This window comes from Serinus canaria, chromosome 4 (assembly GCF_022539315.1).
Source record: "Serinus canaria isolate serCan28SL12 chromosome 4, serCan2020, whole genome shotgun sequence".
Classification (NCBI taxonomy): Eukaryota; Metazoa; Chordata; class Aves; order Passeriformes; family Fringillidae; genus Serinus; species Serinus canaria.
Genome location: NC_066317.1, coordinates 35,621,657 through 35,646,685, shown reverse-complemented (window position 1 = coordinate 35,646,685; position 25,029 = coordinate 35,621,657). Strand labels below are relative to the sequence as shown.

The 25,029-nt window shown below is 49.4% G+C and overlaps 1 protein-coding gene across 6 annotated transcripts; it reads left to right on the top strand.

The window, feature by feature from the left end:
* The first annotated feature begins 291 nt into the window (after positions 1-291).
* On the top strand, positions 292-25,029 carry LOC108964909 (uncharacterized). 6 transcript variants are annotated; one of them, XR_007777476.1, is made up of 5 exons: positions 292-1,524; positions 2,467-4,237; positions 13,362-13,583; positions 22,386-22,477; positions 24,171-25,029. XR_007777476.1 is itself a non-coding variant. In XM_018926631.3 (3 exons), the coding sequence occupies exons 1-3, from the start codon at positions 4,831-4,833 to the stop codon at positions 24,210-24,212; spliced, it is 843 nt and encodes a 280-aa protein (XP_018782176.1). In that variant the 5' UTR covers positions 4,263-4,830; the 3' UTR covers positions 24,213-25,007. The 6 variants fall into 6 exon arrangements, 2 of the variants coding, with proteins under 2 accessions (XP_018782176.1, XP_050829810.1); XR_007777477.1 differs by having other exon boundaries at positions 292-4,237; positions 24,171-25,011; XR_001993021.3 differs by lacking the exons at positions 292-1,524; positions 2,467-4,237 and adding an exon at positions 4,262-5,409 and having other exon boundaries at positions 24,171-25,010.

Genomic DNA, 25,029 nt, shown 5'->3' with positions numbered 1-25,029 from the left:
GTGGGGAGGTTGCGGGGTTACAACAACCAGACAAAAGTGATGTGCCCTCCCTCCCGTCGGGTCAGGCAGCCCGGCTCTGCTCTCCGGCGTGGGTTTGTGTTTACAGACACTTGCCTCTGTTTATAACACTTGGAGAGAAGAAATCTGCCCCCTTGTTTGCTTTTCCTTGCCTATTAGTTGCCTAGCTGATGAACTGGAGCTTCTCGCAACTCTGCTCAAACAATTTAACTTTTTTTTTTTTTTTTTTTTTTTTTTTTTTTTTTTTTTTGTTGTTTTTTGTTTTTTGTAGCGGCACAGGAAAAAATAAAAGGGGTGAGGGGCGGCTGCGCAGGCTGTGGTGGGGCACACCATGGGCAGCCTCTCTGCAAATACTCACTCTTCCCTCGACCAAGTCAGCGGGTTGCGAGTCCTCCGGGGGATGGGAGGTAGGGCCGGCGGGCGCCTCCGATATCCAATCTCCGAATTGGAGAGAAATCGCCTGTCCAATATTTATTTCCACATTAATAATTTTACGGTTTTGTAACGTTAGTTTATCAGAACTGGGAGCCCCTCTGAATCCGCTAAGGAGGATCTCTTTTAATTGCTCACTAACGAGGATGTTGCTATTTTCTCAGGCGCTGCCATTCCCGCAGCTAAATCACAGGAGCCCTAGACAGACCGGAGCCGACAAAAATGTAGGTTTTGACGTTAAAAGCTAAATGGGGAAGCAGAAGGTAAATTGATGGTAGATGGGGATGTCAGTGCCCTGGCCTCAGCTCTGCGCCGGCGGAGCCAAGGCCTGATAACAGCGGTGAGCTGCGCTCCGCATCCTGCCCGCACCCGGGGGCATCGGCATCCCGTCGATCTGCCCGGTAATTCCTGAGGGCCAAAACTTTTTTTGGGAGCTTTTACCGAGGTTAATGGCACGTAAGAGGAGGGATAGCAGCCTTTCCCACCCAGAAACTTTTCTCTGTGGGTGCAGGGAAGAAGAGAGAAGGGAGGGCAGGGTGGAGAGCAGCCGGGTCGCTGAAGCCCTGTCCCCTCAGATTGACTCACGTATGCGTGTTTTAGGCTTGTAGCCTCGTTTCATAGCTAAGGGAGCGAGGGCCTCTGCTCTCTTTCAAGAGAACACAGCAGTTTGATTTTTTTCTCCCCTTGAAAAGGAAGAGCGACAAAATTCCCCGGGCGACGTCCCGCCTCCCCTTCCCTCCCCGGGAGCGGCCCTTCGCTTCCCCGGGGTGCGGGCCCGGCTGCCGCCCCGAAACAGCGCCGTCGCCCCCTCCCAGGGAGGCGAGGACCTCCCCAGCGGCTGCGTGTCCCCTGGGGGCCCCGAGGAAGACAGCAGAGTGGATTTTTAGAGCTCATCTGGATTTTGGAAAGCAGGGACGCAGCGAGGGGCCGGCCCTGTGCTCCGCTGCTGGCAGCGAGCCTATCAGGTGCTGGCAGTACTAAGTTTTGGGGGACTCTGCAACATGCCGGACCTCGTTGCTATCGGATGTGTATGCCATGCCTGCACTCCGGCAAGCAAAAGAGGAAAAAAATGTGGTGAGGCTCTTTTTTTCGTCGTTTTGCTTAGTTTTGTGGTCTGGGCCCTTTTTTTTCCACACATACTCCCCTCTCCCTCGTGATTCCCAGGAGCTCTTCTTTGCCTCAAAAGATTATTGCAATAATTATTTCTCGTTTGATATCCTTGTCAAAGAAGTGCAACGGGGCCTCTCGGCCAAGCCAAAGGCACCCCCAGAGCGAGCGCTGGGCCATGCGCGGGATATAAACAGGACTAGGGGATGCCATGGAGACAGCATGAACTTGAAAGGTGGGCAGGGAGGTGGGGAGAAAAGGTTAATAGTGAAACCTCTGAGCAAAATATCCTCTTTTTGCGCTTGGAAACCTAACCTTAATCCTCCTTTTTCACACGCACTCGCCCAGCGACTCACAAATACCCCCAGAAGAAATCTCAAAGTAGCGATGGGAAGGAAACGCATTTTGCACGCCTACAGACATAATCCCCTCTGCTGTAACGAAGGGCTTATCAATGTTTTATATATTTTTAATTTAGGATTTTTTTTTTCCTGCAGTCCATGAAATATATGCCTTTGCAAACCAGTTCCGATCTTTTCTATTTCTAATTGGCCAATTACTGTTCAGCTGTTTCAGCTTGTCACATACAATGGAGAGTAGAGTTGTTATCTGAATTATACATTCACATAAATTTTAGCAAAGCCGAGTGATGCTCGAGGAGCGGATTTCTGTGGTTCCCTGTGCCTGCCTCCTTCCAAACCAGCGTGGTGTGTGTCTCCCTCTTCCTCAGTTTTCCCTCCCCCCAACCCCGTTTTCCTCTAGAAATACCATTGCTTTGATGATGCGAATTTAGAGCATTGATTACAAATTTATTCTCAGACACTATATAAGTCTTTATATCTGCTATTAGAGACATCTGGGAATGATTAGAGCCGTCCCTCCCCCGTCTCTGCTCCCTCTATCTTGCAGCGAGGAGCTAGAGACATGTTGACGTCAGATCAGACGGCTCGGAGCCATCCTGCTCTCCACTTGGGTGTAATCACGGCGACGCTTTCCAAGCCCAGCCCGGCCTCGGCAGCCAGCTGGGATGCGGGTGCAGTGGGACGCGGCACTCCAGCCCCGAGGCTCCTCGGTACAGCCCGGTTTTGCTCCCCGAAGGCTCCGACTCCTCTGAATTTGCTGCCGAGGTTGTTTGTTTATTTGTCTGCTTGGGACTTCGAGAAAGCAAGAGCGGTGCATTCCGCGGGCGGGTTATTCCCCATCCACCCCGCTCCCCCCAGCCCCCGACCCAGCGCTTGCTTTATCTCAGCCCGATTTCTCCCAGCCCATTCGCTCACAGCACTGTCTTCCAAAATAAATATCGAGCCAGGCAGATTTCCACCTTGTGTCTTGGCAGGGAGGAATTAGCCAAACAAAGTGCAGCGCTTACGTGCGGGCAGTCGCAGGAGCGCCGACAGCCCGTTATCCAAAGTGGTAGTCAGGTTTAGAACGAGCTGGGAGAGTTGGAGGCTGCCGTGAAACGAGACGATTCCCTACCCAAACGGCAGTGCTGCTGGCAAGGAGATGGCTTTGCACCTGCTATTAAATCCTAATGAATCGCCTCTAATTGAGAGCATGGGCTGGCTGACGGTCACGCTGAATAGCCAGCCTTGGCTCAGCGGGACCCAAAACCACGTTTGATGCGCTTATTTTGACAAACTTTTTACTTTACGATTTTTAAAAATGTTTCGTATCACTCTATTTTTTCTTTCAAGGAGATAAAAAAATAATAGCTGAATAAATACAACTTAAGCCTCCAGTGGCTGTTCGCAGTCTTGGACGGCTGACACTTGTCCAGCTGTACATTACAATCAGTGCTACTAGCAGGAAGGACGGGCGGGGGGGTGGATGAGAAAGCAGTTGATCTCGTCTCCAGAGGAAAAAGATAATGTTAGACAATTTATCTGAAGGATTAAATTCTCGCGGTAAAATACGCTTGCCAGGAGGAGGGAGAAAAGAAAAACAAAGCCCCATGTGACCCTAAAAATAAATTTTAAAATACTTCCATTTATTTGTTCCAGCAGAATAAAATAAAATAAACCCCCTAAGATACCGCAACGCTCCTCTGTGTCTATCTGTAATCTCGAAAGGAAAAGGAACATTTCCTTTCTGAATCAGTGCAAACGGTATGCTGGGAGCTCGGCTTCCCACCACAACCGCCGACTCAGGGAGTCGAGCGGGAGTAAGTGAATTTTTTAAAAGCTGTTGAAGTAAAGGGGAAAAAAAACCCCAAACAAACAAAAAAATAAAACAAAAAAACCCACCCCAAAACCAAAACAAAAAACCCAAACAAACAAATTAAAAAAAAAAAAACCCGCAGCAAAATCCTATTTCTCCCTCTGTGGGAGACCTCCGACTGGTGGCGGCTCTGCGGCAGGGCTGAGGCTGTTGTCCCGGCACCTCTCTCCGGGGAGTCCGCCCTCTGTCCCGAGGCAGGAGCAGTCTCCCCGCCGGGAGAGGCCGTGCGGGTCCGGCGGAGAGCGGCCCGTGTCCCGGGGTCTGCCCGGGCGAGGCGCAGGGCTCTGCGGCTGGGGGCGAGGGGCGGCTGCCCCGGAGCGGCCTTCTGGGAGCAGCAGCAATGCGTGAGCGGAACAACGGAGATCAGCGGGCCCGCATCTCGGAGCCCTTCAGTTGCTAACCGTGGAGGCTGTTCAAAGCAGAAACAAGCCCCTCCGCTGCCCAAAGGATTCGGGAGAAAAATGTACAATTCGATTTTAATGCAGAGCAGTAGGATGGTTTCGCCAGTCTCGTCTCTTGAGCGAACATGTGGGGGTAATAGAGAGGCCGACTCTCCTATAGGGGTCTCTATTTGCATGCCGTATGTGGCTATAGGCTGCAACAGCTGCTTATAATGAACTTCTTTAAAAAGATAAATACATGTGCAAACCCAGAGAAGTTTTCTAAAACTGGCCTAAAAGACAATGAAATGTTCTGCCAGAAAATACAGGAGGCGGAAGAGATTGAAAAAAAAAAAAAAAAAAGAAATATTAGGTGCTCCCCCCTCCAAGCCTCTAGCCTTCGCAGAGTTGCTGGCAGCGCTGCCCGAAGGAGGACCCCGGCAGCTGGGGGGGTGCGGGAGGCCGGGGACGCCCGGGGGTCGGGCGGTGATGGGGGGAGGTGGTGTCTGGAGCGGTCTGGCAGGGGCGAGCCGAAGCTCACGGCTCGGCCTTGACTGCCTCTCTCACAAATCTGGTTTTCATAGAGCCGCGCAATAATTACCTAAAGCCGTAACTGTCTCCGAAATTATTCATTAAAGTCATTCCCGGGAATCTAGCGTCGCGAGAGCCTACATTTATGGCCTTTGCGCCCTCCGAGCATGACATCGTCTCTCGCCTTGCGTCCTCGGCTGCCAAGCGTTCAGCGTCGCGAAGAGGAAGGGGGAGACAGGGTTGCTCTCTCTTGCCTTCCCCTCGGTGTATTTGTTTGCGGGGGCTCTGGTTGCTTTCCCCCTTTTGGCAAAGGAGAGCGATGCAACCCGGCAGATACCTTGGGAGCGAGGAGGGTATTTTGGGGAGTTGCAGTGTTGTGCGGAAGATCATGTCTGTGCCCTGTGGTGCTGTCAGCAGTGACAGATCCCAGATGCCGTCGCTACTGTATGGCAGATTGAGTTTCTCAGCAGAAAACTCTCTCCCTCCCTCCCAAACGTCTTCAAAAACCTTCTCCAGATACTGCGGGTCACTTCGGCTCAAACGGGGAGAGAAAGGGGGGAAAAAAGGCTTTTCCTCTCTCCTCCCTCTCTCTTCCTCCCGCCGGATTTCTCTGGGGTGCGCGGGGGACCATGGCAGGGCCCTTGTGCACCCGGGGGGCTGGGGGGACTCCTCTCACCCCCGTCCTGCTGAGAGCCCGTCGCCGAGCACGGGGACCGTAGTCCAGGTAAGCGGGGGCGGCGGGAGCGGGGCCGGCGGCCGAAGTGATCCCCGGAGCCGGTCCCTCCTCCCCCGGTCGGATCTCGCTTCCTGAAAGGAGTTTCCCGAAGCTGGGTGGCTGAGGTGTCCCCTTGTCCCAGACGCGAGGATGGGAATGGGGGGGACAAGGCAAGACCCCTCTCCGTGTCCTGCCCTCCGCGGCAGGAGGCAGCAACCGGGACCCGGATCTGCCCAAAGCCCCCGACCCGGCGGTACCCTGGCTACCGGGGGTGACTTTGGGGACTTCAAGAGGGGGACCGGAGGAAGAGCCGGAGGAGTAAGGGAAGGCTGGCCGGCGGGCGCTGGGAGCACACCCCGCCGGCTTGCCAGGAGCCAGGAGGACGGGCCAGCTCTAATCCACAGGGGCCGGCAGCCGGTGTCACGGTAAGCGACGAAGGTCGGGACATTCCCCCCCTCTTCCCTCCTCCCCGCTTTTTTTTTTCACCTCTTAAATGCAAGAGGCTCGTGTTTTAACAGCTCTGTCTCTCCGAGACTTAAAATGAATTTTAATATTCCTGTCCTCCCACCGCCATAAAATATTGATGCCTCCCTACTGCCCAAATCAGAGGCAATCGGCTGTGGAGTCTCCAGGAGTTCTTCCCCCCCTCCGTGTAAATGGGTCAATGCTTGGAGGGTTCGTTGTGGACCGTGGTTGTATAGCTCTCCCCTCCCTACCTTAGAGAAGCAATGCCCGTGCAATGTGCGGAACCGGGGAGAACTCCTGTCAGTGAATGAGCCCTCAAAAGACTTCTCAGGATCGCGGGGAAAGCCCACAGCTCCCGATGGGCCATTTGGCGTGGCAGCCCTGGGGTCGCAGTAACCCCTTGCGGTGCGCCCCGGACCTCATTCCCCCTAATTTCCCTCTGGATGCAAGCAACCTCATTTCGTTCATGCCTGTTGGAAACGGTTTCAGCTAACCCCGCTCTCGGTCCTTCCTTCCCCAAATGAATTGAAAGGCTTTAATTCAACCACTCGCACACCCCCTCCACCATCCTCCCCCCTTTCCTTTTGTCTTTTTTTTTCTTTTTTTTTTTCTTTTTTTTTTTTTTAAGGCAACTCTTGCCTTTAGCAGAAGTATAATTGTGACCCTGCCTGATCCACAGAGCCTCCTGTTGGGAGCAGTTAGCTGTGGTTGCATTAGGCCAAAGGACCTCCCAAGTGGCGGTGGCCTGGGTGTCATAGGAAGGGACTCTGCACATTGTCCATTCTTTCTCATCAAAGTCCCAGGCACCGTGGAGCCAACAGTTTGGTGAAGAAGGAAAATAGTAAACAAGCCTTTCCCCTCCCTTCCCAATCCAGCAGCCCCGAGATCTTCCTGGGACGGGGAAAAGGGAACAAACTTTTTCATAACTTCGGTTCTACGGTGTGATTTACATTTCCGGCTGCTCTGTCAGAGTGGCAGTAATTTACAGCCTGATAAAAAACACTTTTACAACACCAGAACATGTTCAAGTGGTGGCTTACTATGCAAAATTTACTTTTTAAAATAAGACAAGGGCAAGAAAAAAAAAATCGGTTTCCTGCCTTTTTTCCACCATGGCTTTTTGAAGAGTAATTGGGTAGAAGTTGTAGTGTGGGCAAAAGAAAAAAAAATGTAGAAGCAGGCTGAAGAAAACAGGCATTAAGTAAATCCTGGGCTTTTGTTTCTATGCTGTGTATTATACGTCCAAGTCTGTCCTGTTTCTCCAAGATTTTCGTTTAACGGATACTTAATATTATTGTGCTCTCTGGCCAAACCCTGCTAGTCTTGCCCCAGGGATTGCTTTCATTTAGCCAAGTAGCTATTGTGTTTAAACAATTTCTTTCCTTTAATAATTCATTTCTTCTCGGGAGCCTAAAATCGAGTGGGTCTGGTAGCGTTTATGAAAGGGGAAGCATATTTTATTCAGCTCTGAAACCGGGGTAATAGCGTTATCCTTTCTTGAGGAGCATCCAGCCAGGCTTCTTCACTGGGGCAGGGCAGGACGGGTCTGGAAACTAATGTACAACATCCCTACCCTGGTAGGAACGATAAAGTTTAGTAAATTACAAATATGTGAATTTGGCAGACAGTTAGGGATGAAAATGATCAAACGACTAAAAAAAAAAAAAACCAAAAAGAAAAAAGGGCAAGCAATGAATAAACCACATGTAGCAGTTGCCGCTTTCATGACTTTAGTAATTATTTACACCTGAATCATAGTTTACTTCAGTGACGGTTTCGAAAGTAAACCTTTAAAGAATTTAATTATTTCCAGTTTTCGGCAATAGAGATAAAAAAAAAAAAAAAAAAAGAGAGAGAGAAAAAAGTAGGTTAGTGAGCAACTGCTGTCTCCCGATCTCTCGTAAAAGGCTTTATGTGAGTTTCCATCCCAAAGACACAAGCAGCCCTTCCGCGTCCCCTCCTCCCATCCCTACAGGAGAGCCCACTGTCATCTGTGCACGTATTTACGGCCTAATGACAGAGTCCTGAGGGTCACATGAGACGGTGCCCCTGTGTGTATATATATATATATATATATGTGTGTATATATAAATGCATATATAATATAAATAAATACATATATATATATGTATATATATAAATAAATAAATAAATAAATATATATATATATATATATATATATACATTTGCCTATGTGTGTGCATTCAGTCGAGGCACAGTACTGAAGCACGTGTGGATGAACTCCCTGGCTCTTTCCTTCAGCTCTATAATAGCTCTGTTATTTTTGCTAAACGATCAGGATGGCTCTACGTGACCCTTCGCCATTTAAAACCATTTTCTATCATTGCACGTGTGCCGGGGGTGGGTAGGGGGTTGGATGAGGAGGGGGGAGGAATCGACAAGCCATTGAGAATAAGCGGGAAAGCCTGTGATGTATGGCACGTTTTATCTTTATTTAGGCAACACGTCGTTCGCAGCATGGCCTGAGTTTCCATGCGCGACAAGGGCATGAAGCACATCCACCCTCGGGGAGGTGCGGGCTGGCTCGGGGAGCTGCTGTGGCTGGGGCACGGCTGGGCGAGCGCAAAGGCAGGGAACCCTCTCGTTCCCCTGCTGCCGTGTCCTGGGTGTGAATTCCGCACTTTCTGTGGAAATTTCAAAAAGAGAAAAAGAAAAAACCAACCAAACTAAAAAAGCTCCGGCTGCGTTGCCGGAGCTCCTCTGCTACACTGGCTGGGGCGTGTGCGGTGGGCGCGGGCAGCAACCCAGGGGCTGGGACCCCCTGTCTGCGCTGAAGTCCCTCCTGCCACGGGTACTGCGGTGAGCTGCCGGCTGCGAGCGCTTTCAGCATTTCACTGCTCTCCCTCCTTGAATCCAAAGCACTTTGCGGGTCGGGGGCTGCCTTGGCATCCTTCGTACGGCATCCTTGTGTGCGCTGGATCCCGGGGCCGGGCTGGGATTTAAAGGGCTCAGAAGCAGGCAGTTTGCTTTTAGGAAACCAGTTCTGGCTTGGCTGTGGTGCGAGTCCCGGGTGTAGAAGGGAGGGGAGAAAAGCCCGCGGTTTGGAGCACAGGCTCCTGCAGGCGGGGGTGCGCCCTTTCCCTGCGCCGGGAGTGCCGGACAGTGCCCTGGCGGAGGTCCCTCGGGCACATCCCACGCACATCCGCCGGCGGGAGGAGGCGGTGGCCGGGGATCCCGGGGCTGCCCGTCTCCGAGCCCCTTCTCTCTGCCCTGCCCGTACCTGGCGCGGCGGGCGTCTGCACTGCCGAGCGGGGCATGCTAAAGGAATGGAAAAATTATCTCCACACAGTTTTTAAACTTTCTGGAGCTTCCCCGAAACAAGTGGTGACCTCAAATCACTAGATCTGTGAGGATTTTATACTCCCTCTCCCAGAGTAAGGCGCTGCTGGTACATTAGGCAGTAGCTGTAGGAATATGTGAATATAAACATATATGTGAGGGCATGGATTAAAAAGCTGTGCATCGCCTTGGGTTAAGGGCTCACTCCTCAGGGCTTGTTTGATCACGAGCTCCTCCTCTGTAAAACAGCTGTTAGAAATTGTGCTCCCCGAAGGACAACGAGTTCGGGTTTTTTTTTAATTTATTTTTCTCCCCGCTCTTGGCAAAGAGAAGGTAATATCGTGTTGGACACAGGGAGGCGAGAAGAGACAGTAACTAACTGCAATTCATTTTCTAGAGGTAGATTACCTCAAACACGTGTTTCATCATACTTTTTTTAATTGTGATGGCCCATAATCGTAATATATGTCCATAGTCTTTCGTCATTGACAATGCCTCGCGTGCCTTTCTTATTATTGAAAACAAAGGTACTTTTTTACTTGTCCAACCCTAAGAAGACGTACCCAAACATAAGATTCAAAGTGTACATCTTATTAAAGATGGTCGGCGATGCTTCCCACTACAGCATCTCATTAAAATCGACCATAAAGTAGAGACTGAAACATGATAAGATCATACAATATATTCTGAGTGTAAGATGTATAAGCATAGAAGGTGTTTAAAATGGTAACATTTTTCTTTTGCTTTTTAATTTTTTTTCTTTAAAGAAAACCCATCATTTAATTTAATGGTCTACACACACACACATATATGCAGATTGATGTATATATACATGTATTTTTTTTCTTCTCCCCGAAGAGAGCTCTGACACCTGTTGCAAGCCCCAAAACAGAAGATCACACTGTAAATTCTTCCTGCAACCTTTTTTTTTTTTTTTTTTTTTTTTTAGTGATAAGCACTCTTCTGGGACAAAATAGCTACGGAAAAACTTTATTAGGTAAACGTCCGTGAAAATACCTTCGAGGTTGAACTAATTTTATGTTGGGATGAAAAACGCGCCTGTTCAGCCCATTTCCCAAGCAGGACACCTCGGAGGAGATCCCTGGCAACCTTTCCGCTATTTTATTACATTCTATGCAAACTAGATACTGAATATGCTTTTTATGTTGACTTGCTGAGCAGCAGGACAAAAAGCATTGTAAAATTAAAAAAGCTTGCTGAGAGAGTCAGAAAAAGTACCATTTTCTCCTTCGCCTAGTTGGGGGGCTCTCTCCTGGGGTTATCTCCACCCAGAGCACCGAGTGGCCGTCTGCTGCTCCGTGGGGCTGCTGTGGCACACGGGGGTGCCCGCGGAGCCCCCCTCACCTCCCGCGCACCGGGCGGCGCTGCCCCCGCCCCCGCCGGCGGCACCCAGTGCAGGGGGCGAAGCCGCCGTTATTCTTTCCCCCCCAGATGTTGTCCTGGCATTTAAAGGGCTAAATCCCAACTCCCAGGCACACAGCTGGGGTATGTTGTATCCTATCAATTCATAACAAGGAGGCATTTTGGAAAGACTCGTAAGGGTATTTATTTTAAAATGTGTGCTGAAAAGATATATGCTGGGGGGGAGGAGGGACAGGGCTGGGCGTCTCGAGTTTTGTTTCTAAGCCAAAACGGCACAGTTCGAGCTGTGAACAAATGGTTTCCAGAGAATAGTTCTTTTCTCTTTCTTTTCCCTGCAAAAAGCTTGTTTGAAGTTCCCGGAGTTTTTAATGTTGAATAATATTAATACCAAAATGAATACTTCTGGGCTTCTTGTTTTAATTTTGAAAAGCTGGCATGTGTGAGTTTCTTCTTTCTTTCTTTCTTTCTTCTTTCTTTCTTTCTTTAGTCTTCTTTCTTTCTCTTTCTTTCTTTCTTTCTTTCTTTGCTTTCTTTTTCTTTATTTCTTCTTTCTGTTTCTTCTTTCTTTCTTTCTTTCTTTCTTTCTTTCTTCTTTCTTTCTTTTCTTTCTTTCTTTCTTTCTTTCTTCTTTCTTTCTTTCTTCTTTCTTTCTTCTTTCTTCTTTCTTTCTCCCTCTCTCTCTCTCCCTTTCTCTCTTTCTCCCTTTCTCTCTTTCTCTCTTTCTTTTTCTCTCTAATTCTTTCTTGCTTGTGTTCTTCTTTCTCTTGCTTTCTTTTCACTTCTTGCTTCTCTTCTCCTTCTTGCTTTCTTCTAGATTTCCCTCTTTATCTCTGGCTTTTTCTCTGTCTTGCTCTCCTACCCTCTCCCTCTCTTCTCTCTGTTCTCTTCTCTCTCTCTTACTGCTCCCCTCTCTCACGCCCTATTTCCCCCTTGTTTTTGTAAACTCCTTCTTTCAACTGGCCTGTGTTACGAATATTGTTGCTGGTAAAAGAAATAAATAACCCAATAAATAAAGCAGGCTCCTGTTATGACAAGTTCTAAGCCAGATCAACATTTTATTACTTAAAATAGCCCTTGAGGAAAAACAAGCAAATTTTAAAAAGAGGCAAAGCGTTTAACAGCAGGATCGCTGAGGTCAGTTGCGGAGGTGTGGGACGGGGCGCAGAGCGCTCCTCGCCCCCAGCCCCACTGCGGCCCTGCAGTCGGTGCCCCTGGCACCCCGGCGAACGCGGCGGACACTTCCCCCGGTGATTAACCCTGAGGGCTTGCAGGATCAGCCCTCAGGGTTAATCACCGGCAAACCCTCCGCAGAGCCGGCAGAACAGGGAATGGGCAGCTCGGCAGGGCGCAGCCGTGCCCTCCCCGCCACTTTTCTTGTTTTCATCTCTGCCAGTGTGCTAAAACTATTGCGAAAATAGCGAGGGGTCACGTCAGCTCTTTGTGGAGGCTGAACGCTGTCTGATCACCTTCGACTCAATCGGGAATTATTACGGTGGCTCCTGCCGCTGCCCCTTCCCTGCTGCCTGGGTGGGCAGCGGCAGGAACCTGGCACCGCTGTCTGCCGGGATCCCCAGTTACCCGGGCCGGCACCTCTTAACGCTGCCTCTAGGCACATTCTTCTCCAGCTTTGGAAAGGAAAAATAAAGAGTGTTGGTCGGGGGATTGTAGAGAGTCAAAGCCTGAAGACGGTTTGCTCCTCTGCAGATCCTGGGAGGAGTTTCACTCCGGCTGCGGGGAGCCACCCAAAGAGGGAGCGGAGTGGATCTGCCTGCCCGGAGAGGGCCGGAGGAAGGGGGTGACAGCCGCGCTGGGAGAGGTCGCTCCCCGGCTAGAGAGAGCCCTTCGCTCCTCTAATCGCTTGCATGTGCCTGCGCCCTGAGCAGCCGCGCTCCGAGCTGAGGCAAATACCGTAACAACTCGCGTGTCGTAAATTACAGAGACCTCACCCTGGCAGGGAAATGCCGGGGAGGCGTCTGGTTTGTCTGCAGCTCTGGAAGGCACGGGAGGAACCTTGCTGCTTCCCTCACTTCTCTTTTCCCTCTCTCCCCCTCAGCCGACTCCTTCAGGGAGGGTGATACGGCATTGACTCACTAGCACGTTTAGGTGTAAGGGAGACTTTTTGCCTCTCACTCCCACACCCCTTTTTTTTTTTTTTTTTTTTTTTTTTTTGAGTTGTTAACTCCCGTTTATGATCGAAATGTTACTCTCTGCGTTTTGTTTCGTTCTGGCTGCCATTGGTTGGCCTGGGTTTAATCAGTAGAAAAAAATGCTCGCCACAAATGTAGCTGTTGTTTGTCTGGAGAGACGATGGCCGGGGGTGGAAAGCAGAGAGAACGGGAGACCGTGAATGACAGTGACGGTGGGAGCAGCCACCCGCCTCGCAGAGTCCTGGTCCTGTGCTCAGCCCTCCCGAAAACAGAGCTTCCTCTTTCCCCAACCTGCCCTCAGCAGTACGCAGGGGAGCCGGGGGCATGTTATCTCAGGAACATAATGCTAATAAATGTGCTCAGATGTTGGACATTCCCCTTGCCTGTTTTATAGGGTTTCGCTGGTGGTGCTTAATGGGCTGGGTCACCGGGACTGATGCTAGCAAGGTTATTAGGATTAAGTAACCTAATGAATCGTATGGCCATTAGCGGGCTTTGAAAGAAGGTAGTTTTCCCTGTAACCTGGTCTCCTGTCTCTTAACAGGGGCAATTATTTTTAACTGTCTCTCAATCACAGGTCGGAGGGGGGCTTTTTTTTTTTTTTTTTTTTTTGAGTTTATTTGTTTAAAACCTCTCTCTGATGCTTAGAAATTGATTTCTCCACAGAAAGAGCCTGTCATTTTATCTCGGGGTTTCTCGGAACCGCTGAGCGAGCCAGACTCTGCGGCCGCTCCCGCCCTGCACGGCGGAACAGCCGCGGCCGGTGCCTTTCCCTTCCGCTGGCCAAGTGCATCACTCGGGACGCGGGTCCGGGAGTGCTTGAGGAAGATTTGTACTTATTTTTTCCCAGAGAAGGCTTTTCCTTGCTGTGTCTTTTGCCTAAGCCAGGTAAGCGATGCGACGCTCGGTTCTCGCTCCAGCGGCTCGCCCCGCACCTCTCCCTCCCGGGGAGCCCTTGAAGGCTCCCTCTTGGCGGGGGTGTCACCGCCCCGCACTCCGTACCACCACTGGGACCTGCCGTCCCTCGACCCGAGGGGCGGCGCTGGGCAAGCGGGGAGGCAGAGCGGCGACAGCGGCAGGCCGGCAGCAACGGAGCCTGCAGCTGCCTTCTCTCCCCGGGACAGCCATGGTCAGGGCAAGCTCAGGTTATCAGGAGCTAACTCTTGGCCATCCGCTGTCTTCTATGGTGAGGAGAAACCAACAATTACGATTATTGTTATTATCATCATCATCAATATCATTAGAATAATCATTACTATCATCATCATCATCATTCTTATTTTTTTTGACCCCGACGTTTAAGATTTTGTTTCAAACTTCGATGTTTCCCCCCCTACCTTCCCCCCACGAAAGGCAGAGTTTGAATGCGGACACAGGTTACATATTACAATGCTCCTTGGGGAGGCCGGGCCAGTGTGAATATCCTCTTTAATTAGAGCAAGCGTTAGCGGTTGCTTCAATTTGATCAGGTCTGAAATATTTGTACCGTGGTCATTTTCCGGACACGTCACACTTTAAAATAACCCCGACCTACTGGTGAAAAATTTAGAAAGGGGGTAAAAACCGAGAAGAAGCTATTGGGAGAAGAGTCCTTTTGTCCGGCGAGCCCGGCGGTGCCTTGGCCGCTGAGCCGCTTGCGGCTGCGGGGCTGGGATGAAAGAACGCCGGGGCTGGGGACGCGGCTGCTGGAGGCAGAGCAAGGCACAGCCTCCGCTCCCACAGCAAAAGAAGACGGGAAACATTTCCTGGCGTGGCCAGGGCCCCTTCTGAGGAGCTGCCACAGAGCCGCATCTCCCGCTGGCAGGGTGACAGGGGTGGGCAGGCCGGTGGCAAAACGCGATGCCGTGTTTTCCACCTATAAAAGCTCACGGTCAAGCTGCGAGGGGCATCGCACCTGCAGGGCTGTCTGGCTCCCAGCCGCCGGGAAGGGGCTGCTCCTCGGGGGGCCCTGCGGCAGGAGCAGCGCAAGGTGTCCGCCAGTAGAGCAGAGGAGAGCTCCAGCCCGCCTGACTTGGAAAGAATCCACTTTCCCACAGCTTTTTCAATCCCCAATACTTTTCACACCCTGTTAGGAGTTAATACCGCCGAAACCGCTAAACGCTTCCATGCCTAAAGGTACGCCCCGGCAGGGGCTGCGCCTGGCGGCCCCCAGCCCCAGGGCAGGACAGGCCCCAGAGCGGGAAGAGTCGCCAGCCCGCCGAAAGGGTCGTTTCCCCGGTGGAAATTCCTCGGATGCTTCGTACTTAGGCTAACACATCGGACTGATTTTCTTTGAAAGGGCTTCGGCGGGCAAGGGAGGGGAAGGATTCCCCGGATACCTTTTGGGGAAGAGCGGGGCGATACTGCCGGAGCCGCTGCAGCTCCCCGGGTAATATTTCAGATGCCAGTCTCTCGTCGTGGAGAGCTGGCTGGGGGTCAGCTATGCGGCCTGGACTCTGCAACCAGCACCTCCGGGCGGCAGGAAAGCCACACGGGACTGGTGGGTGGGAAGGGAGGGAGGGGGAGGCTGTGTGTATCAAAAGCAGAATGGATCTTACCTGTAGCTGACGGATTTTATTTTATTTAATTTTTTTAAAATGGAGGCTATTTTTCGGGTTTGGTTTAGCCTCGCACCTTTCAGCCGCTGCCCGTCACAGTCGCCGGTACTGCCCCAGCCGGCGGGAGGGTTGGGGTTAGGGCCCCGAGGAGGGCGGAGGGCAGCAGCCGCTCCCTCCCGCTCCGCTCCGCTCCGCTGCGGCGGTAGCTGACCTCGCCCAACGCCTCCAGCTACCCCGCAAGGTCAAGGGCAGGGACAGGGCCTCTTTTTCCCTGAGCTCACAGGGACGATGCGATAACCGAACGCGCACCGCAGGAAAGGGCCTATCGGGGGACCATTTCCCGTCTAATTTTCCCACTGAATTAATCGCTGGAAAATGCCGGGTGAGAATTCTTGCCGCTCCTTTCCAAACCTGCAAACACCGTCCCCAGTGAAACCGCTCGGCTGGGGTCTCCCGAGCTAGCAGTAAGAGCACTTGTCTCCGAGAAGCACAAAATTCACCCAAAAACTCTAACTGCAATGTTCAGCCGTCCGGGCAGCTGTGCCCAGCCTTCCAAGTAGTGGGACATGTAGGCTGTCATTCAGAGCCTGAAGGGATTTGTCTGGCGTGTCTGTCTTCATAAAACAAAGGACTTGGCCCCGAAGTAAAGTGAGAGCATCTTTGGAGTCCAGAGTTGCCGTGCTCCCCTCCAGCCCTCCAGGCACAGTGATGTGCCTCTTTTTGCATCCCTCAGCCCGTAATCTGCCTTTAATTTGCAGTAGCTCTGAAGAAGGTTGGGACACCAGGTCGGTGGGCACCGCGTGAGCGGGATGTACCATTAGCTATTTCGTCCCCAGCCCCTGGCAAGCACTTTTAGCCTTGTAAGCTTAGCAGCACCCCTCAGCTTCGCCTTTGCTTTCCGTTCAAAACCCGTTAAATTCTTGTGGCGGGAAAGGGAAATCCATGGGTAATGTGCCCTTGGTGGGACACTCCACAGCCCTGATTAGGCTTTTTCTCCCAGTCGGAAAATGCCCTGCGGCTGGCTGCGTAGTGTTCCTCACGGTGAGAAACTGCGGCTGCTGTGCCAGGACAGTTCCCGAGGCACAGGCTGATTCCCGGGCGGGGGACGCGATTTCCCCGGCTGCCCTGTCCCTGCCCGGGACAGGCACAACCCCCCAGGCAGGTCCTGACCGGCTGCAGCCTCTCCCCACGTTCCTGGGGCCGGCGGAGCCTCACCCGTGTTACATCTGTAGGGCTGTGTTCGCAAAGCAGCAGCTCTCCCGCCTCTCCTGGCTTTCCCCCATCACCCCCTGGTGTCCTCCTCTCGGTGCCTCCCCGTGCCCGCCCAGCCCGATCCAAACACTCCACGCTCTCGGCCATCTCAGCAGGACGGATGTCCGTGTAGAACAGAGCCACCTCCTCCCTCACGGCCCTCAGGCCTCTAAGCCCTGTCGAAACGGAGGGTCCTGCGCTGGGTTGTGCCACACGAGCCATGCAGACGCCCTCGCCGCTCAGGTGTAACCACCAAGGGTCTCTCCTGGCGGCCTGCTGCTGGCCGGAGCCGGGGAGAGGTGCAAACCGTGCCCGCCCCGAGGATGAGGGGGTTTCATTTCGGGGGTACCATTTATTCCAATGGCACATGGAGTCCCAAGCCGAGAGCTCGGAGGACCTCCAGGGAAAGGATGCTCTTTGCAGACGCGGTCGAGAGCTCTGGGAGCCGAGCACGGCAGCGGCGGACACCGCACACTTTCACCGCATGACCAGGGCGGGCCGTGCCAGCAGCTGTGACCCGCGGGGAACTGTCACCCCTTGCTGCCCGCCGCTGCCAACTCGGGCAGGCGGCACCGGAGGGATGCAGGACTCCGTGTGCCCCCCACAGCCGGGCCGCCCTCGTCCGCAGGACACATCGGCTTTCCTGTTCCCCTCCCCGGGAGCCGGGAGGGCAGTGTGCTGCCGCCGTCACTGCAGAGGAGCAGACAGGATGGGAAGGAGCCGAGCTCCTGTTTAAAGCCGAATATCGCAGCCACCCGAGCAGCAGCGGTGGGATCAAACATATCCCCCCTCCCAGCCCCTGCCCCAGGTGCTTCCCTGGGCGGCGCGGCTCCTCCACGCCTGTGCGTACACGCATATATACCACTAATTAATGATAAATTATTACACTCGAATTAGATTGTTCTAGTCACCTTTTTTAAAGAATATTGAGTGAGTCCCGTAATTTCCATTCATTTGTTTCAAAAGCTTGCAAATCTGTAATCAACACAAAGTGAGGACTATTTAAATATGCATTTAACATATTATAAATATTAAATCATACACAAATATACGATATATATGTAGCCACATATCGACATGCATGCCTTAAATGCAGGTGGGAGCTTTACTGAAATGCTCCGGTTTGCTGATAGGGCAGGACGAGACATGCGCTGTGGTGTGATGGGGTGTGATAAGAGTGTCCTTTGGACCGGCTGTGATAAGAGTGTCCTTTGGATGTGGATCTCCGGAGGGGTCTGCCCGGCTCCCCCTCCCAGGGCTGAGCTGTGGCTCGCCCCCCGCCCCTGACCCCGTGGGAAAGGGACAGGATTTCCCTGACGCTGCCCCTGCTCGGGCGAGGTGGGGCAGCGAGACACGAGTGCCTTGTTTGAGAGGCAGCACCGTGTCACCTCCGGCGCTTCCCGGCAGAAAGCTATCTCGTTTATCAGAGGGTGCAAGAGGTGTCTGGAGTTACGGGCAGATACCAAACACCCCCCTTCAGGCAACAAGAAAAAATAAAAACCGTTTGAAGGAGAGAGCTCCCAGCTGACAGTAGGCAAACACGATGAGATCTCTCCTTGGCGCACTGCGGAGAGGCGAGGCTGGTTTTCCTTCTTGTTCTTTTTGCAAAACTTACTCAAATGCCTTAAATTCGTTTCCAAAATTCGCGCGGCATAGTTCAGAGCTTTCAAAAACCTCGTTATGAAAGAACAGGCTTTTGCCGGTTTTTTTTTCTTTTCTCCTATAACTGTACGTTGTGGTGTACAAAAATTATGGATAAATCCATCTCTCCTTTAATAACCTTGTATATAGTCACCGTGTAATACATCAAAACAATGATTTCAGACCTGATTCTTAGTTAAAAGAAAGGGAGGAGGGAGAGGAGAGGAGAGGAGAGGAGAGGAGAGGAGAGGAGAGGAGAGGAGGAGGAGAGGAGAGGAGAGGAGAGGAGAGGAGAGGAGAGGAGAGGAGAGGAGAGGAGAGGAGAGGAGAGGAGAGGAGGAGAGGAGAGGAGAGGAGAGGAGAGGAGAGGAGAGGAGAGGAGGAGAGAGAGAGGAGAGGAGAGGAGAGGAGAGGAGGGAGGGAGAGGAGAGGAGAGGAGAGGAGAGGAGAGGAGAGGAGAGGAGAGGAGAGGAGAGCTCCCACCGTTTTGATTACAAGTATTTTGCCGTCGGAGTCTTGAGAGCGATGCCGAGAGCGGACGCAGAGCAAGGCAGAGGGAGCTGCCGAGCCCCTGCATCCAAGGAGCTGGAAGCTCAGAGCTGTTGAGGGGCGCTTCCTTTCCGCAGGAAGGTGGGGATTGCTTTTCAGGCCAGGTAGGAGCAGGTACGAGGCCAGGCATCAGCCAGGACGGATTCCCGCTGGGCACGTCCCCTCTGCGGGGCACGCCCGGGGCACGCTCTGGCCTGAGCCTGCTGGGAAGAGAGCAATTTGAGACCGTGCTTCATTCGGGAGGAAAGAACTGCATTTGCAGGGAGAAACACGGCGAACTCCTAGTCATTGGTGAAAGAAAAAAAAAAAAGAAAAAGAAAAAATCCCCCCTTAAAAAAAAAAAAAAAAGAAAGATGAAAAAATCAAAATAGAAGAAAAAAGAAAAATACGAGAAGGGAAAAAAAAGAAAAATAGAAAAATGCTAGAAAGAAAAAAATAGAAACATGGTAGAAAGAAAAAATTAAAAGTGAAATAAAAAATAAAGAGAAAAAAATTGAGAGAGAAAAAGAGTAAGAAAAAAGAAGGAAAAAATGTAAAAGTCTGCCTTGTGTGCTGGCAGAGGATCCTCACCTGGGGCTGCACGGTGTCATCTGTCAGTGCGATGGGTGTGCGGGGCTGGCACTCCCGGCCCGGAATGAGGATCTGGCCTCACGCCTTCCCACGAGCCAAACCCGACATCAAAGGCACGCGATAGACAATGTGGAGCACACATGGGAGCCTCGCAAGGCTTTTCTGTCAAAACGTGTTTCCTGGCGTTTTTCTGCCCTATCAGACCTGGCTCCCCAGCACCCTCACGGCACCATAAAGGAGCAGCAGGGACCTATAGAGATGAGCTGTGAATACAAACAGCATGCATACAGCTTCTCAAAGAGGCCAGGGGTGCTGCCAGTTTCCCTTTTTTCCTCCATGGGGATACAGTGACTTGCAGCAAATTAGTAGCCATTGTCATTCAGGGTGGTTTTAATTATCTTTTTGGGCCTCTGAAAATTTAACTCATCTCCTGCTACTTTCTTGTACAAATTGGGTGTCAGCTCAAAGTCCACTTCCAAACTCATCCCTTTCAATCAACATCTGACTTTCTTTGCATCTACATTCCTCCAGCCTATGTCTGGGTCAGCCAAACACAGCAGATATCTCTACCTCAAGTCCAAGAACTCAATGGATGTTTCTCTACCCCTGCTTAATGACTGCATGTGACCTGTCCTGTGATCTGCCAGGGTCTGGAACCATAGACACGGAGTCATCTCATATTTGTTATAGTGGGAAATGGAGTAGGATTTTATGGGTCTGCACTGTTGGAGAGCAGATGGGAGATGGTAAATGGAATTAAGACCATTTGGCTCTGCATGAGGATTCAAAAAGGTCTTGTAAACCTTTTAGGTAACAATTTAAATAAAGTTCTGATTTAGGAGGAAACTGGGAATTTGTAACACACTTTAATGACTATTTGTTTCTATATATTCATTAAAATTTTGCAATCACTCACACTGTGTTATATTGAGAGGTTACAAGACAAGAGCAGTCTGTTAGTGTGCATCAATTAATGTACTGCAGCCAGTACACTACAATAAATGCTACATATGTGCAGCATGAATACCTATGTGTGCTCATTTCTCATTGCCATAACAAATCTAGAGTAAAACTGAGTTTTTGCAGAGATTCCAAGACACAGAGTTTAGAAAGAGTCACTGCAATCCTTCATACCGTCTACACCTAGGAAGCTCCTATTACATAACTGGGACACAAGCCCAGCTTTCAAGCACAGCTACACTGGGGACTGGGTGGAAATCTGGTGCTTAAATTTAGACTATCTTTTTCATATCATCATGTCTTTACCAAGTAACTCCCCTGGCACCAGGAAAGCCACTAAGATGCCTGAAGTTCTGCTCCACACATGCGCTGAAGCCTTTTGGGCTTGACAGGGCTAAGTGCGTATCTCGCACCTAATCCCATCAGGATTCACAGGCAAGGTGTGCCTCCTCCCTGGAGGAGCCTGTGAGGGCAGTACACATGTAATCCATGCTCACACAAACAGGGATCTGCATGGAAGACAGTGGCTACCAGCAGCCCCACTTCTCAGAGCAGGTTGTTAGTTGTGCAGGTATTGAAGGAGCTGGCAATTTGGGGAATTCACAGACAAAATTCCCATAGCCATGGTGTGTAGCTCACATAATATCAGGCATCTAAAGGACAGGGATGAGAAACAGTCTTTGTTCTCTTGACCTTGCACTAATCTCCACATCATGATTGATGATTCGATCCCTCTTCCCTTCTCCTGTGGCAACACCAGAACAGCTTCTATCCAGACATGAGTACACTGTTACAGAGAGTGAGAAGTAGAAGTTTTACCCTCCTAAGGAGCTGAATAAGGTCCCCAGAGCCTCATATCCATACATAAAAGTATTTTTCGGTTTCTGACTAGAAAGATTTATTTTCCACCACCTCAATGCAAGAAAAGACTAAAAGCCATTGAGCTGGGCAGACATTCCTGACAGACCTAGGCAATGCTGAGATGTTTGCAGGAAAGTGACAGAAGATTTTATTCTCAAGGGAAAAAAGAAGGGAGTTTTTTTAATCCTCTGACATGATCAGTCAATGCTTTGGAAAAGGTCCAAACTGGCCTGCTTTCTTTGGGTTGCATAAAGTGGTGATGGACTTTTCTGTCCTGGGTAAGGACAGTGCATAACTGTGCCCATGTGGCTGGAAGTGCGTGTCCTCAAAAGCACCAGAGCAGGATCCTACCTAAGGGAGCATCCTTGGCATGAGATAACTGCAGCTGGAGTGCCCAGGGAGTGCACACACATCAGACACTTGTCCTTGGGGACAAATCCTGCAGGATCTGTGCAGCCATCTCCTCTGCTACCCACAGATGCTGCCGTGGCTCCTTATCCTCCCCAAGTCCCTTCTTCAGAGCTCATATTCCCCTTAACGTTGGAGAAAAAATTCCTTGTAGTTTAGTCTTGCCTCATGTACAATCTTTGTGGAGCCAGGGCAAATTCAACACAGGTGATGCGGCCTTTGAATGTGAATCTGCACTGCTTAGAATGAAGGAACTCAAAGCTCCAAACCCTAATATCACCTAATATCTGCTGAGGCTGCTTGAATAGGCAGCAGAGCATAAGGTGCAAAAAGCACAACTTTTGAGACATTTGAACCAAATCTTTAAAACAATCAAATTGAAACCAAATCTTCCTTCTGAACCAAATCCTTCCTTCTGTCACTAGAGCTTGTCAAAGACATTTATTTCAATAAATATTTTAAGAACTCAGGGCTGATGCTAAAGCAGAAAACTTAGTGCCTTACACTGGCAATCACAACTAGAATTCACATAGCTAACAATAAGGGGAGGTTTTGGGAAGTGCAGTTTCTGGTAAGGAAAGAAAGTGGGGGAAGTATGGTTCATGTGCCCAAAGCCTTAATCACCCCCTACCCCACCCCCATAAAAATAACCACATAATTTATAATCATTCATAGCAGTTGGGATTGTCCTGACTTTTAAAAGACTTTTTTCATTAGACAACCCTTTATTCCTTGTAAAGCATATTATTGATCTTAATACGCAGAAAATGCCATAGCTAGCGACTCAGAATGTCAGTGCCATTTTTGCTAAACAATGAGAATTGATGAGGTTTGGCAAGACATTAAAATATTTAACACTATAACTTTGAGAAGTCTTTTATGTGTTTGTACTAATAGGAAAATCTTTTAACAGGAAAAATGTTTTTCTCTGCTCCACTAAAAACTCCAGCGAGGGCTGATTCTGTTTGCATTAAACCCAATGGGAGGCTTGTTACTGACTTCAAAGTAAGTTCCAAGAGGAATTCCAGTGTGGAAAATCATGACTAGAAAAAAAAAATAAAAATAAACTTTTAGTTACATGACTAGTGCCATTTTAATTAGCACTTAATTACGTGCCCTAACACTTCAGAGTGTCTGGGGACAGCACGTTTGGTGCAGCTCAGAAAAATTGCACGTTACCAGCCTGAATCCAGTGGATATGCCAGCTGCTACAGCAGCTTGTCAGCTGAGGCTCAGGAGCGGGTCCAGGTGTCCAGGGAAGTCACAGGCCTGTATCACTTACTGCTGAGTCTACATTTGCGAGACATTTTTCTTTTTTAAAACGATTTTAACTGTTTAGATCTTTTTTCTTATAGAAACCTGCCTTGCACAGTTCTGGTTCCTTGGCTGATTTGCTGTCTTTACAGCTTTATGTGTAGAGCACAGAATTTGGGTGAAGTAGTACAGGAGGCATCAGGGTCTTTGTATTTAAGATGAAAGAGTAAAATTACTTAGGCTAACTAGTCAGTCTAAATGGAAATTGCGATGAAAAGGAGATTGTAAACTTCATGTCTATCTTCATCTTTCAGTACTGATCTTGTGTGAGGGTATTCTGAATTTGAGTACAAAAAATGTTTTTTTCTGCATTTCTTTTAAAAGCTCATGGGCAGAGCTCAGGGTCCTATTCAGGCATCTTGAACATTTAAGAAAAGCATCTTAACATTTGATTTTTAACCATGGAGCTCATCATCAGGGTTTCCTGAGGCGGGCAATTAAATTACGAGCATCGGGTTATTTGCAAAGATCAGAATTGCTTTTGTTCATTTGCAATCTTTCCTTTAACCCCAGAAGGCAGCACCTCTTGTGAATGCCATTAGGAAAGGAACAAAATTGGTATCCTGTAATCCTGTATTTATTCCTATACACAGCAAGCTAAAATGCTGGGATCTTTTAATAGCTTTTTCCATATTGGACTCTTTGTTTGGATGTGGTTTTCCTGATGTATCCTAGTAACATGTTTAGTTAATTTATATTGTGTGTATGTGTAGACAGATATACACACATCCATATGTATGCACACACATAGTCCTCATTAAGTGAGTGTTAAACCTCCCACAGCAGAGCTGGGTTTGGAGGGCAGCAGGGCTGGAAACTGCGAGTCTGCTCCCTCGGCAGAGGGGTACCACAGACGCTGCTCCAAGGAGGCACACGCAGCCCCTGGGGATCTGGAGCCCCCGTGCCTCTGCTGTGAGGCTTGCTCTGGCTTGTGCAGCCCAGGCAGGACTGAAATCCTTATTTCTCACCGGGAGCAGAGCTCCCTGCTCACAGGCTATCCCGGGAAGGTTGGCCCATCATCCTCCCACGTCTCACTTGCACTGGAGCGCTTGGCCAGCCCCTTGGCAGCAGAGGGATGGTTGCACTTACACTGGTGGTGTGAGGACTCAATCCTTACATTTTCAGAGTATCTGAGCTGTTGCAGGATAAACTCCAAATGCAGAAACATTTGGCAGATGAGGAAGAAAAGAGGGATTCCACATTTTGTAGAATAAAACACAAATATAGCCTATTTATCTGGTGTTAGAAGACTCATTCTTCAAGGATTCAATCCTGGCCATATCAGCCTTTACTTAAACAAGAAAGTGCTGGTTCTAAGGCTTACAATATGCACTCTTGGAAGAGCCACACAATCCTTATTATCTTTCTTTTTTTTTTGTTCCAGGCCCACAAGTGGATCAAACCAGTCCTGCACTGTTGCATTTAGTCCATAGCAAAACTCCCTTTGAGGAAGATTCTGCAGACTTAAGGACTGAGGAGCTAGGACTGGGAGCTAAGGAAAGGACATGAATGACTTCCTTCACAGCTGGTTTTAAAAAGCCATCTGCTTTATACAGTCAAGCCAAAACTAAGGGGAGATGATCTGAGGTTTAGAAACATGCAGGATAATTTTCACACCAAATAAGAAAAATGAGAAATTATCTTAACATATTGTAACTTGTCATAAAAATACATGTTTCTTTCCAGCTTTAAAAGAGGACTTTATAAAATCTACTGTCTTTGATTTGTTAAGTCGATTTTATATTGATTTTTTAATTCATCTGTTTTTAAGAAAGCGGAATGAAACACTCGATGTTTCTATTATTTTGATTGGTGCTTCATTGTATAAGAATTTGGTTATTGAAACATACACTAAATATTGCACTGTAAATTGTGTTGTAACTTATGCAATACCTTTTGGTATTAATAGAAAAAAATCAAGATTGCAAAAATGGTATTTAATTTTTTATTTTATTTAGTTTAATAAAAAACTCACTTGACTGCACATTTCTTTGCTTTATTTTCTCATTTGTTGTGTATATATTTGATAAAAAATATCTGTGTCTGTTGCATATCATCTATCTACTATGAGAAACTACTGCTGTTCTTAATAAGCTATTGAGAAAAATAAACCAGTTTGCACTTTGATTTCTATCACTCCTGGTGAGTGATTCTTCTGGAATAAACATAGCTCTAACACATGTAAACAACACAGGAAATTAATAACAAAATTCTTTGGATTTCTTTCAGATGCCTACATACTT